Here is a 14,796-nt window from a genome sequence, read left to right on the forward strand (position 1 = left end):
ACAGAAATTCTGTACCCATTGAGTGCAGCTACTTATGTTTTTCATGATAAAAGGATGAGTTTTATCAAATGATTTTTCTCTATCAGTAGAACTGATCATGTAGGCTTTTCCCTTTCTTTTGTTAATGTGGGATACTATAGTTATTGCTTTTATGTTGACCCATTTTTGCATTCTGGGAATAAATACAACACTTATAATCCCGTTAGCATGCTGCTCATTCCATTCATGAGTTTTTGTATCAGTATTCATAAAGGACAATTCTGGTTGTTTTTTTTTTTTTTTTTTTCTTGTAGTACCATTGTCTGACTTTGGATTCAGGGTGAGCCTGGTCTCACATTCTCTGTTCTTCAGTTGTTTGGAAGGGTTTGAGAAGGATTGTTGCTAATTTTTCTTTAAATATTTGGCAAATTTTACCAGTGAAGTCATCTTGTCCTGGCCTTTTATCACTGGAGTCTTTTGATTGCAGATTCAATCTCCTCACATGTTGTAGTTCTAATCAAAGTTTCTATTTCTTCATGATTCAGTGTTAGTAGATTATGCATTTCTAGCATTTCTAGAAATTTGTTCACTTCTTCCAGGTTATCTAATTTTTTCTGGTGAAGTAGTTTCTTCTAATCCATTCTCTTTCTGTAAGGTTAGTAATAATGAGAAAGGAAACACCAAAAGAAAAAGGGCAAATGCAGTTCTGCACCTTGGGTGATGGCCTGACAGCAGACTTCGGGAGGCTTGTGCCACCCTCAACCAGTGTCAGCTTTCTATCATTGAGGTCAAGGGTGCCATGTATGTGTTCTCTTGAACATTTACAGCAACATCTTTAGCACAGGATATAATGCTTGAGTTGAGTATATCTGAAGTCAATTAACATGCCCTCTCCTAAAAGTAAACAATAAAAGGAGCTCCTTAAGCATTAAAAGGACAACTTGGGCCAGGCACTGTGGCACATGCCTGTAATCCCAGAGGCTTGGGAGGCTGAGGCAAGGAGGATCCTGAGTTCAAAGACAGTCTCAGCAACTGAGCCTGGCCCTAAGCAACTCAGTGAGACCCTGTCTCTAAATAAAATACAAAAATGGGCTGGGGATGTGGCTCAGTGGTTGAATGCCCCTGAGTTAGATCCCTAGTATCCCCCCTCAATTTTTTGATTTTTTTTGATTATATATATATATACATATATGTGTATTTATTCCCTATATATGGATCGTGGCTTTGATTTCTATTTCTTTCTACCACATAACTCTGGTTTTTCCACGCGTTTAATAATTTTGTTCCCCCTTCAGTGCATATGTATGTGTGTGTGTGTGTGTACACACACACACGCACATATATAGATAGATAGATAGATAGATTTTTTTTTTTTTTTTTTTTTGAGGGGGGACTGAAAATGTGTTTCGTGAGAGATAAGGTGTGAACAATTGTTGGCATACTTCAACCCAAATTCCTGATCCCTGGAGGACATCCCAGTCATACTTCCTGACCCACTCTGGCCTCGTGTGGTCTGGCGGGCTGTCCAGCTCTCAGTAAGGGTATTGCTCCATTGGATGACGAGTCTTAAAGATTGAGCACCCGTGTGACTCGGTGTCCAGGAGGAACAACAGGAAGCACCCATTGAGTACAAGAAGATAACAGTGCACGGTCTGGAAAACTGGGAGCAAGTTCTGCTTCAATGCAATTATCCCTCAGGTCTGGCCAGGACCGTCCCGGCGGAGGCAGCGGGAGGTTGGCCTGGGCTATGACCACTGATCATTTCAGTTCCACTCAACCACAAGAGATCGCTCCTCCTGTCACTCAGGCCTCAGGGGGTGGGCACTGGGTCACTAGCCAATCAGGCTCTTAGGGGCGGGGCTCGCTCGCCGTACCGTCAGGTTGTGGTTTCGCCCCCGGCAGGCTCAGAACCGGTGTAGCCTTTTGTTGGCTGTGGCTCCCTAATGACCATAGGAGCAGTAGGGAGGACGTTAGAGACCCTGAAGCAGGGAAATGGTGAGTGCGGGAACCAGTTGTCCGAGGCAAGGGAGGACAGGCCGGTTGGATCCCGCGGAAACCGCTTGGGGCAGGACCGGCCTCCCCGCGTCTGCTCCGGAGTCTGCGGCCGAGTCCGCCGCCGCCGCCGGCGCCGCTTGGCCCTCGGTCCCCTCGGCCCGGGTGTGGCTGGTGGACCCCCGTGGCCTCTCCGGTTCCGCGCGGCGGCTTGGCCCGGGCCCCGATCCCCGACCGGCAGCTCTGTGCCGCTGCCAGCTTCTCCCCGGACTGTGCGGTGCGGACCGGGGAGGCTCTGTTTTTCGAAAACCGAAATTCAGGTGAAGTCCTGGTTAACTGTTTCTCGTTCGATCCTGCTTTTAGTGTTGTACCTGAAACTTCCTTACCAAACTCAAGGTCGTGTACAAGTTCTAAACTTTGCATTTTACATTTAGGTTTATGATCCCACTTTGACTTAATTTTGTAAAGTTTGGAAGTGTGCGTCTTATGTCTTTTTTGCATATGGATGTCCGGATGGCCAAGTATGATTTGTTGAAAGGACCATAATCTCATTATTGAATTTCCTTTGCTCTTTTGTCAAAGATCAATTGACCATATTTTTGTGGGTTTATTTCTGGTTTTTCTCTTCTGTCAAACTGTTTATTCTTTCCCACAAACTCCCTTGATTATTGTAGTTTTATATTAAATTTTACAGTTAGGGATTGTCAATCCTGTGTACATTTTATTCTTCAGTATTGTGTTGACCATTGTTTTTTCTTTTGTTTCGTTTTGTTGCCGTTCCATCCAACCTTTAGAGTTACTTATTTATTTATTTTTGTTATTGATAACAACTTGTTAGTATTTTTACTGGGATTGTATGGAATTCATAGTTAAAATTGAGAACTGACATTTTAACAATATTGAGGTGTCCTATCTATGGTCATGGAATATCTCTCCATTTATTTGGTTCTTCCATATTTGTATTAGAAATTTGTAGTTTTTGTCATATAGGTCTTTGTTAGATTTATATTTGTTTCTCTTTTTGTTGATGCTATGTAAGTGGTGCTGTGTTTTTAATTTCAAATCCAATTATTCATTGCCATCATACAGGAAAATGATGGGTGTTTTTTTTTTTGTTTTTTTTTTTTTTTTGCTGTGCTGGGGATTGAACCCAGGGCCTTGAGCTTACAAGGCAAGCACTCTACCAACTGAGCTATCTCCGCAGCCCAAGATGATGGGCTTTTGTATATTAATCTCATATTCTACAACTTTGCTATATCATCTTATTAGGTCCCTGAGTTTTTTGTTGATTTGGGGATTTTCTACCTAGACAGTTGTATCATCTATGGACAATTTTTTCCTTCTCAATCTCAGTGGTTCCCCTTCCCTCTCTTTTCTTGCTGTGTGATTTTTTACAATAATTGGTATTATCATATGAATTTTGTTACTTAGCTTGTTGATGTGATGGATCATTAATTGATTTTTGAATTTTTTCTTTTTGGATACTGGGGATTGAACCTAGGGCCCTCTACCACTAAGTTATTTCCCTAACCCCTTTTATTTTTTATTTTGAGATTGGTTCTAAATTGCAGAGGCTGGCCTTGAACTTGTGCTCCTCCTACCTCAGCCTCCTGAGTCCCTGAGATTACAGGTGTGTGCCACTGTGCCTGGCTATAGTGTATAATTTTAAAAATACATTTTAAGGTTCAATCTGTTAACATTTGTTGAGAATTCTTACACATCTTATGTAGTTTTCCATTTTTGTAATGTCTCTGTCTTACATTATTGTAGGGTAATTTTGGCCTTGTTACATTAATTATGAAGTGTTTTCTCTGCTTTTATTTTGTGGAAGAGATTGTGGAGAACAGGTGTCAATTCTTCCTTAAATATTTGGAAGAATTTGCCAGTGAGATCATCTGGGCCTAGTCCAGATGACTATTTTTGGAATATTATTTGTCACTAGGTCAGTTTATTAATACATGTATTCATATCTTTATCTCTCCTCATGTGCCTTTTGGTAGGTTAGTCCTTTTAAAGAATTTGCCCGTTTGATCTAAGTTACCAAAATTGTGGTCATGAAATTTTCATAATATTCCTTAATGATCCTTTCAGTATCCATGGAATTAGTAGTGATCTTTCCTCTTATTCTGATACTATTATTTTTTTGTCTTTTTTCTTGGCTTGGCTCTAGGTTTATTGATTTTATTGATATTTTTGAAGAACCAACTTTTTGTATTGTTGCTGAGGCTGACCTCAAACATACAGTCTTCCTGCCTCAGCCTTCTAAATTGCTAGAATTACAGGTGTGTGCTACAAGGCCCAGCTGAACAATATGCTTTAGAACAATGAATGGGTCACACCAAGAAATGAGAGATTTCTACTTTGAAATTGACCTAATCTAGCAGATTAAATGGATCGAAATGGATTGAATCTAGTGGAGAGACTCGATTCTTTTCATTTCCAAGATTTTTCTTTGGTTCTTCTTCAGAATTTCTCTGTTTATTGAAATACTCTTTCATATCCCTTTTTTCTCCCTTCATTCATTCTTTAGACTTCTTCTAAATCATTGATTATTTTAACAATCAAGTTTTTTAATCCTTTGGGATTTTATCCACTTAGACATCTATGGAGTCAGTTATTGAGGAGTTATATGCTTTTGGAGGCATCTCGTTTCCTGGTTTTCTCACGTTTCCTGTATTTCTATATGGAGGTATTGAAATTTATATCCAATTAGAAACCATAAAATCCAGACCAAAGAAAGAATTTTAAATGCTGTGAGAGAGACACAACAGTTCGCATTACAGGAAAATGAATGAGGATAACATTAGATTTCTCAACAGAAATACCAGAGTTCAAAAGGACTTGGAACAATGTATTTCAAGCCCTGACAAACAACTGCCAATCCTTTCCATCTGTTTGAACAAATCTCTCCCCTACTGTTATACGGAGGTCTCCTTAGTAAGCTGCTTTCTCTTTACTGTGTGCCTGAAGCCAGGGATCTATCTCTGTCAAAGCACTACTGAACATGTTCACAATGCTTTGATCAATTTCTGGCCCCACTCTGAGAGGAGATGATGATCACCGCAACTGTCATTACTTGAGAGCTAAATGTATATTTGTACACCATAAATACTTACTAAAAATGTTTTCTATACTCTGCTAGTCCATATTTAGAAACTGGAGTAATAACCTATAATAGGCTAAAAAAACCAATTTAAAGACATTTAAAATTCATATACATACAGAATATGAAAACAAAAGAGAAAGAAGAAGAGTAGTATAAAAGGAGAAAGTACAGGAAGAAATTGGTGGAGAGGGAAGGAAGAGAGGCAGGAAAAGGAAAAGCAAGTAGCAGAAAAATGATTGGGTGAGAGTAGAGAAGAAAAAGAAGAGAAAGGTGGAATGAATAAACCTGATTAACACATTACTTCGAAGAAAAAAGAAATAACATATAAGCCAAACAAACAGTAAGCCAAAAAATAAAATAAAATAAAATAAAACAAACTAAAACAAAACAAACAGGAAAAATGGGAGAAAAGTAAGAGAGACAGAAGGAGAAGTGATGAGAGAGAAAAGAAGGGGAGAAAATAAGAGGAATAGAGTATAGGAAAGAGGAGGGAGGAAAAGAATGAAAAAAATCCAGTTAACATATTGCAGCCTTAAAAAAAAATCTGGGTGTGGTGGTACATGCCATGACCCCAGCTACTCTGGTGGCTGAGTCAGGAAGATCACAGCCTGAGGTGTACCTTGGCAGCCCAGCAGGAGCATGTGTGTCTCAAAACAAAAACAAAATGAGTGGCAGAGTGCCCCTTAGTTCAATCCCCAGCAAAGGGAAAAACAAAACAAATGAACAGCAGAGAGAGAGGAGACAGAGAAAGAGAAGAAAAAACAAGGAGAGAGAAAAGAGAGGGCGAGAACATAAAGAAGAGGACAACGGTAGAATGAATACCTCTAGTTAACACGTTACAACTTTAAAGAAAAAAGGCATAAAATTGGATTAAGGAATGCCATATCAAATAGGGTGGGGGAATCTATCAAATCAATACAGAAGACAGTACGAGTGATATAAGAAAAGCTAAACTTAAAGGGTTTCAGTTGCTTCTTACTTTGAAGTGGAAGGAATTTTTACTGGGCCTTCAGGAATTTTTACTGAATTGTGCCAGCTATTGGGAGTCTGAGGAGATGGCTCAGGCCTTGGCTACATAATCCTGAGTGTGTCTGGGGGTGAAGGTAGGAAGTGCACCAGTTCCTACATACATTGAGTTCTCCACCTCTCTTGCTCAGTCTTCTGCTTCAGACACCACCTAGAACTCAAGTTCTTGTGCTTTTCTTCCCCAGCCTGCTATGAGTCTGGGGAGCATGTTTCTGTGGCATTCCTGGGCACCTAAAAGTTTTTAAGAGGGGAGAATGATCCAAGTGTCTGCAGTCCTGCTGTTCAGTTTTTCCCTGACTGGGAAGGTGGCTTTGTGTCTTGTGGCAAGTATTGTGTCCCTGGGGCTAACAACTCATACCTAACTGTGTCCTTTTCCAGGGCATAGGGTGTCTCTAAAAGTCCCACGTGATGAACACCCAGCAGCTTTGGCAAGTGTGTGCACACCTGTGTCCCTGGGACTAAGAGCATGTACTTTGCCTTGTCCTTCTCGTTAGGGTGACTCTGAAAGTCCCAAATGATAGACACCTACAGGTGTGGACTCCTGTGCCCCTGTGAATATCATACTACTCTTACCTCACCCTGTGCAGCCCAGGTGGCTCTGAAAGTTCCATGACAAATTCCACAGCTTGAGATCTGGACAGATTAAATTGTCCCAAAGTGCAACTGGTGTGTATAGAACTGTGTAGACTCAAAATGCCAATTTCAGAGGTCCTAGCATCAGCCTTTCACAGACTAGGGTTCCCAGATGCCACAGTCTCACTCCTGATCCTTAGATGATTTTTGGATTGGGCACACATTGATTAAATTGGAAAAAAAAAAAAAAAAAAAAAAAGAACATGAGGTTGTTGGGTCTTGGGGATAGAAAAAAATCAGAGAAAAAAGAAAAGACAGAAACTGAACCAAACAAATACACAAAACTGTGCAGGGATTTCTGATCTTTCACGCAACCTAGACAGTGATATCCCTTTGAAGAGTATTCCCCTTCCCAGCTCTCACTGAATCCAGAGAAGGTACCTGGGAGTGCAGGGATGCCATTCAGCCACATCATCATTGTTACACTGTATTTAAATCTTTGTTCTGTTCAAACTGCATACATGCCTGATAGTAGAGTTGGCCTTTCTCGAAATCCTTAAGATTTCACTCTTTTCCAACTCTCTGGAGAGGAGCTTCCCCTCCCCAACAGAGCAGCCATGTGCCCAGCACTGATAAAAGTCTATTTTTTTCTTTCTTCTTCTTTTTTTTTTTTTTTTTTGCAGTGCTGGGGATTGAACCCAGGGCCTTGTGCTTGCAAGGTGAGCACTCTATCAACTGAGCTATATCCCAGCCTGTCATTCTTTTTCTAACTTATAATTCTAGACAACCACTGTTCCTGTTCCTCAACCACTCATTGACTCTTGAGTTGGAATTCACCACTTGCCCTCTGCTCCCCTTTCTCTTTCTCAACAGCTGCACAACTGTTGATCCAGTTTAGTTGTGGTGTATGTGCTGGCTACTCATCTTCCCATTCTTCAAAACATAAATATATCAATATATATGGAAAATCTCCCACTCTTCACTATTTATATTACATATATTTATATATATAAATATCACTATATATTTATATATAAATATATATATCACTATTATATATATTTTATATATATCACTATATACATATCACTATTTATATATATATATATATATATATATATATATATATATATAAAATATATCCCTTCTGTTCCACTTAAGAAATACTTGTCTATGATTTCTGAACGTGTTCTAGGCTGATCTTTCACGTTTGAACCTACAACAAATTTATTGTCCCTGGAATAACTGGAAATGCAATGCATTTTTTCAAGTAGAGACCAGTTTACCTTACCCTATGTTTTAAAATGGTTGTGATTTCTCACTCTGCTCTGAAGTGCTGCTCTTTTCATGTTCTATACAAATGCCAGCTCATGGAAGACTCCTTTCCTTTTGGCTATTTGTTTTCTACTAATACAAGACTGCTCTGAATATTAGGTTGAAAAGTCCTTAATGTATATGAGGCAAGCCATCACCTCTTTGCATTAGACTTTGATCATTGTTAGACATTTGTTATTCCTTTTAGGTTTGCAAAAACAGTTTTTGTTGACTACTGAAGAGTCTGTTTTAGAGATTTATGGGATTTTTATGAAGTATGGTTTGGAAGAGATGATGTTAATGTGGTGATATTGAGTTCTTTCTAAGAACCTGTGTCATCTTTCCACTGATATTTCACAATTTAAAAATTATTCAGTTAGGATCATTATATATCAATATCATTATATATATCATTATATATCAATCACTTATCATAGTTAGTACTTTATTAAATTTGGCCTGGAGTAATGTGCTTGCAGGTTCCCAAATCATCTCTCTTGGTGTAATCACACAAGATGAGCTCAATTTCTTGATGGACAAGTTGTGACAACATGCCTGAAATAGTGTCTGCCAAGTAATAAGCTTGTTACACACTCAGTGCCCACAGTGTTTATGGAGTCTTATCCTCTAGGCACTACTGTGAGCATGGAACAAATTACTAGACATTCAGAAGGGAAACAGGAGTTCAGAAATGACTGTCGTGTTTGCATAAATCATGTAGGCACAATGAAGCACTTATGGTTTATGTTGGTGGATTACCTCCAAGTTCCAAGTTCCCTGTTACTAGAAAGTTTGAACTATGTGAGCAGATTTTGGATTGCTAATGTTAACTCTTCAGATCAGGTGGTAGGACTTTGTTATGACAGATACCAGAAACCAGTTCTACAAAGAGAAATTAGTGATCCAGCAGCATATCTTACTCCAGCAGCCTACTAATGAGAGAGTGTTCCAACTGTGCTGTTTCCTAAGAAGCTCAGTTCTAGAATTAGAACTTCTATGTGGAAGGGGATGTCATCCAAGGACAAGAATTCTCATGACCAAGTCATGGAGTGTGTGTTTGGAAACCACAGTTTGAATCGAGTGTCGATCCTCTGTTTGTTAGTTAGACTCATTCTCCTGTACATGTATGTGGAATGTTTTAGGATTCAGTGGCTTTTCATGATGTGGCTGTGGACTTCACCCAGGAAGAATGGGCTTTGCTAGATCCTTCCCAGAAGAATCTCTACAGGGATGTGATGCTGGAAACCTTCAGGAACCTGGCTTCTGTTGGTAAGACTGACATTCCTTTACTTAGTCAGTCACAGGACAAGTGTTTCTTGGTCATGCATGCTGTTCTGTGATTTGGAATGTGAAAAGAGAAGATTTTGGTGAGTTGATCATAGGCGTAGGCATAGGCATAGGAATCATTACAGTGTACATTAGACCAAGAAAGTAATAATTTTCATATAATTTTTTTATTGGTACTTGGGATTGAACCCAGGGACACTCTACCATTGAGCTACACCCGCAGCCTTTTATTTATTTATTTTTTTGAGACAGTGTCTCACTGTTGCCCGGGCCAACCTTGAACTTGGAATCTGCCAACTCCAGCCTCTCTACTAGCTAGGATTATGGGTGTGTACCACATGCCTGGACAATTTTTTTAATAATTTTTAGTAATTCAATAATCTTGTGTCCCCATTTTAGGAAACAAGTGGAAAGACCAGAACATTGAAGATCAGTACAAACATTCTGGGAGAAATTTGAGGTAATTTGCATACACAAGGAAATCAAAGTCCTTTGAGAGAATCCTAGTATGTCATGAAATTTTAAGAACAAATACAAAACAGATAAGTACAACTTTAAGTTTACCACTGGAAAATTTTTCACCAGAAATACTTACTTAAATGTAACGAATATGTTTAGGGTTCACAAAACGGTTCACTTGTAAATAATACTAAGCACCTTTATACATGAATGTCACTGTTCTGAAAATAGCTAAGTGGGATTCATGTTTCAGTGTAGTCCACCTACTTTAAAGTCATTTGACCATGGCAAAACTCCCACATGTTCCCTGATTTGAGGGAGCAATGTAACTAACTCTAAGATGTACTAATAAATAAATAGGTATTAATAGTCGAACCATTGCTAATGCACTTGTCATTTTTTACAGAAGTTATTTGGTAGAGAGACTCTGTGAAAGTGAAGAAAGAGGTCAGTGTGGAGAAACCTTCACCCACACTTTAAATCTTAATCTGAGCATGAAAATTCCTCCTGGAGTAAAACCGTGTAAATGCAGTGTGTGTGGAAAAGTTTTCCTGTGTCATTCATCCCTTAAGAGGCACCTGAAGTCTCACTCCAGACACAAGTCACATGAGTGTGAGGATTATGGAGAGAAGCCACATAAATGTGAACAGTGTGGGAAGTCCTTCCTGTCTCTCAGAAGTATTGAAAGTCACAGGGTGTCCCACAGGATAAAAGGCCCTTTTCCTTGTGAGGCGTGTTTGAAAGTCTTTGATTCCTCCAGTTCATTTCAAACATATCAGCAAACTCACACTGCAGCAAAACCCTCTGACAGCCAGCAGTGTGGGAAGACCTCTGTTTGTTCTAGTTCATTTCAAACACCTGGCAGACTTCACACAGTAGAAAAATCTTATGAATGCAAACAATGTGATAAAGCTCTGAGTTGTTCCACTTCCCTTCATAGACATGGAAGATCTCATAATGAAGAAAAACCCTGTAAACGTAAACAGTGTGGTAAAGCTCTTAGTTCTTCCAATTCCCTACAAATACATGAAAGAATTCATACTGAAGCAAAAACCTATGAATGTAAACATTGTGGTAAAACTCTCAGTTCTTCCAGTGCCCTTAGAGTACATGAAAGAACTCATGCTGAAGAAAAGTTCTTTGAGTGTAAACAAGGTGGTAAAACTCTCAAAAGTCACAGTTACCTTCAAGAACATGAAAGAACTCATATCAAAGAAAAACTCTGTGAACGTGAACAGGCTGGGAAAGTACTGAGTTGTTCCACTTCCCTTCAACATCAGGAAAGTGTGCATACTGTAGAAAAGCCCTGTGTATGTAAACAATGTGGTAAAGCCTTCAAATATCAAAGTTCCCTTCTAAGGCATGAAAGAGCTCATACGGGAGAGAAACCCTATGAATGTAAACGATGTGGTAAGGCCTTCACACGCAACAGTAACCTTAGAGAACATGAAAGAACTCATACTGAATCAAAACCATACCAATGTAAACATTGTGGTAAAGCTCTCAGTTCCTCCACTTCCCTTCGATCTCATGCAAGAACTCATAACAGAGAACAGTCCTATCAATGTAAACAATGTGGTAAAGCCTTCAGATTTCCCAGTTCCCTCAAAGTGCATGAAAGAATTCATAGTGGATATAAACCCTATGAATGTAAACAATGTGGTAAAGCCTTCAGGCATCACAGCTACCTTCAAGAACACGAAAGAATTCATACTGAAGAAAAACCCTATGAATGTAAACAGTGTGGCAAAGTGCTCAGTTGTTCTAGTTCCCTTCAATATCATGAAAGAACTCACACTGGAGAAAAACCCTATGAATGTAAGCACTGTGGTAAGACTCTTCGTTGTTCCAGTGCCCTTCGATATCATGAGAGAATTCATACTGGAGAAAACCCCTATGAATGTAAACAATGTGGTAAAGCTTTCACTATTTCCAATTCCCTTCGATACCATGAAAGAATTCATACTGGAGAAAACCCTTATGAATGTAAACAGTGTGGTAAAGCATTCAGATTTCCCAGTTCCCTTAAAATGCACGAAAGAACTCATACTGTATGTAAACCCTATAAATGTAAGCAATGTGGTAAAGCCTTCAGATGTCACAACTACCTTCAAGAACATGAAAGAATTCACACTGAAGGAAAACCCTTTGAATGTAAGCAGTGTGGTAAAGTACTCAGTTGTTCTAGTTCCCTTCAATATCACGAACGAGCGCATACTGGAGAAAAATCTTATGAATGTAAACAATGTGGGAAAGCTTTCAGTAGTTCCAGTTCCCTTCGATATCATGAAAGAAATCATCCTGGAGAAAGACGCTATGAGTGTAAACAATGTGGGAAAGCTCTTAGTAGTTCCAATTCCCTTCGTTGCCATGAAAGAATTCATACTGGAGAAACACCCTGTGAATGTAAACAGTGTGGTAAAGCCTTCAGATTTCACAGTTCCCTTCAAAGTCATGCCAGAACCCATACTCGAGAAAAAATGTGAACATTGTTAAAACCTTTGGACTTTCTAATTCCCTTCAAAGGCATGAAGAACTCATTGGAGGAAAATAAAAAACTATTGGACTATAAAAAACTGGTGAAGACTCCAGTTTTTCCAGTTCTTTTTGAAAATGTGGAAGTTCTCACACTGGAGGAAAGCCCCGAGTTAAGTGTTCATTTGTTTCAGGTCTCTTTGAAGACATGAAAATAGTTTTATTGGAGAAAATTCCTATAAATGTGTGGAATATAGGAATATCTCCATTTTTTTCTCACATCCATTCAAGGACACATAATAATACACATTAGAGATAGACCTTATACATATAAGTATGCATGTTGAATTAAAACCCTAGTAATTGGCATGTAAACTTTTATTGTTGTTGTTGGATACTGGAGATTGAACCCATGGGTGCTTAACTACTGAGCCATATTCCTAGACCTTTCTGTTTTTTATTTTGAGACAGGGTCTCACTAAGTTGCTTAGGGCCTTGTTTAGTTGCTGACGCTGGCTTCGAACTTGGTATCCTCCTGCCTCACCCTCCCAAGTCACTGGGATAATAGACATGCACCACCATACCCAGTGGCAAATAAAATTTTATTGTAATATTTATTTTAAATGTCATGAAAAGAAATAAATTCTATAAATTGGAAAGAAATCCTATAAGGGCAAGTAATATTGAAACGCTGGTGCAAATTATATAATATTCCACATTTCCCAATATGAATGAAATGTTACACAAGTTACAATTATATTGTGTTTATGAGGGGTTTATACTGAAGGAAGATCTCTAGACTCTTGAGTTTCCATTTCTTTAGCCCAGAAACAATGAGGTAAATATTCTTGGTATAATCATTGTCAATTGACAATGGGATACATTCTGAGAAATGCCTTGTCAGGCAATTTTATCATTGTGTGAAGAACCTTATATGGTACATTCTACTGCACACTTAGAGTGGGTGGGGGTATCCTATTCTAGGATCCAAACCTATATTGTATGTTATACTGAATACTATAGACAATTGTAACACAATGGTAAGTGTGTGTGCATATATATGTCTTTAAACATACCCAAACATAGAAATGATACAGTAGGGATATGATATATAAAATTTAAAAATAGCATACCTGTGAAGGACACTTATCACAGATATAACTTGCAGGGTTAGATGTTGCTGTTGGTGAGTCAGTGAGAGATTTGTGATTGAATGTGAAGTCCTAGGATGTAACTGTGCACTACTATACACTTTATAAACACTGTAGACTTAGAGTATACTAAATTCATAAAAATATTATCTTTCCACAAGGATAACCTAAGCTTGCTGTAACTTTTTAACTTTATAAACTTCTTGATTTTTTAAAAATCTTTTTGAATCTTGTAATAACACTTACCTTGGCACCTTATACAGCTGTGTAAAAATATTTTTTACATACTTATTCTGTGAACTTGTATATTATTTATTTATTTAGTTTTTAGTTTTTAAACTTTGTTAAAAGCTAAGATGCAAACACACATCACCCTAGGCCTGTACAGGATCAGGATCATCAGTATCACTCTCTTCCAACTCCACATCTGTCCCAGTGGAAATTCTCCAGTGGCAATAACACACATGAGCGTTTTCCTTTCCTATTATAATGCTTTTTTCTGGAATCCCTTCTGAAGGACCTGACCAAGGCTATTCTTAAGAAAGTGTCAGTATTTTCATAAATATGTATATGGTGGTTTGTTTCTTTTTTGCATCAGAATTGCTTGTGAGCAGGTAATACACCTTGGACATTCCTCTCCATTTATGAGAACCTTTGATTATTGGAGTACATGTTTTCAAACTTTTAAAGGAGCTTATTGAGGTCTGCAGCTCTCTTCTAGACCCTTCACTGAATTTTCTTGTTTTTTTCTTCTGAGTTTTTTTTTTCCTTCTCTTGCCTCTTTGTCAGGTATGTATTTACTATGTGATAGGAATTTTTAAGCTCTGTTACACTGATATGGAATCACCACAGACTGTGGCCCATCATTGAGCCACAACCCCAGCTCCATCTCTACCTTTCTTATGGTAAAAGCTACTTCTTTTGTGTGCACATTAAGAGGTTTATTCCAGGGCTGGGGAGATAACTCAGTTGGTAGAGTGCTTGCCTTGCAAGCACAAGGCCCTGGGTGCAATCCCCAGCACCGCCAAAAAAAAAAAAAAAAAAAGAAGTTTATTCCATTTTCTTTGCTAATAAAGAGTTGGTATCAAGTATGTAAAGTTTGTCATAGAATCTCTTCATGTGAATTATTTTCTTGTTTCCCTTTACTTTTTTTCTGATTGTTGTTTGGATACTTCACTTTGAACTAAGGAGAAAGATTTGCGAAAGGACTGTATTTTGTATCTAATCAGAGGGAAAGCATTCGGTCTCATATTAAGTGTGATGTTAACTGTGGGGTTTTAGGTAAATGCCTTAAAACAGGTTGAAGAACTTTCCTTCTGTTCATTATTTATTGAGTGTTTCATCGTGAAGGGGGTTTGATATATGGTTTTTCTTTATTTCTTGGGACAAGGTTGTTTTGGACATTTATCCTAATATGTTGTGTTGGCATTACTT

General features: G+C 38.5%; 1 protein-coding gene across 1 annotated transcript; it reads left to right on the plus strand.

Moving 5' to 3' along the window:
- Nucleotides 1-1,843: 1,843 nt before the first annotated feature.
- On the plus strand, nt 1,844-14,305 carry LOC306647397 (uncharacterized protein). Its single transcript, XM_079116726.1, has 4 exons — nt 1,844-1,974; nt 9,133-9,259; nt 9,677-9,737; nt 10,143-14,305. Exons 1-4 carry the CDS (start codon nt 1,972-1,974, stop codon nt 12,220-12,222), a joined length of 2,271 nt encoding a protein of 756 aa, XP_078972852.1. The 5' UTR covers nt 1,844-1,971; the 3' UTR covers nt 12,223-14,305.
- The last annotated feature ends 491 nt before the right edge of the window (nt 14,306-14,796 follow it).

Source organism: Sciurus vulgaris, assembly GCF_902686455.1.
Source record: "Sciurus vulgaris genome assembly, chromosome: 16".
NCBI lineage: Eukaryota > Metazoa > Chordata > Mammalia > Rodentia > Sciuridae > Sciurus > Sciurus vulgaris.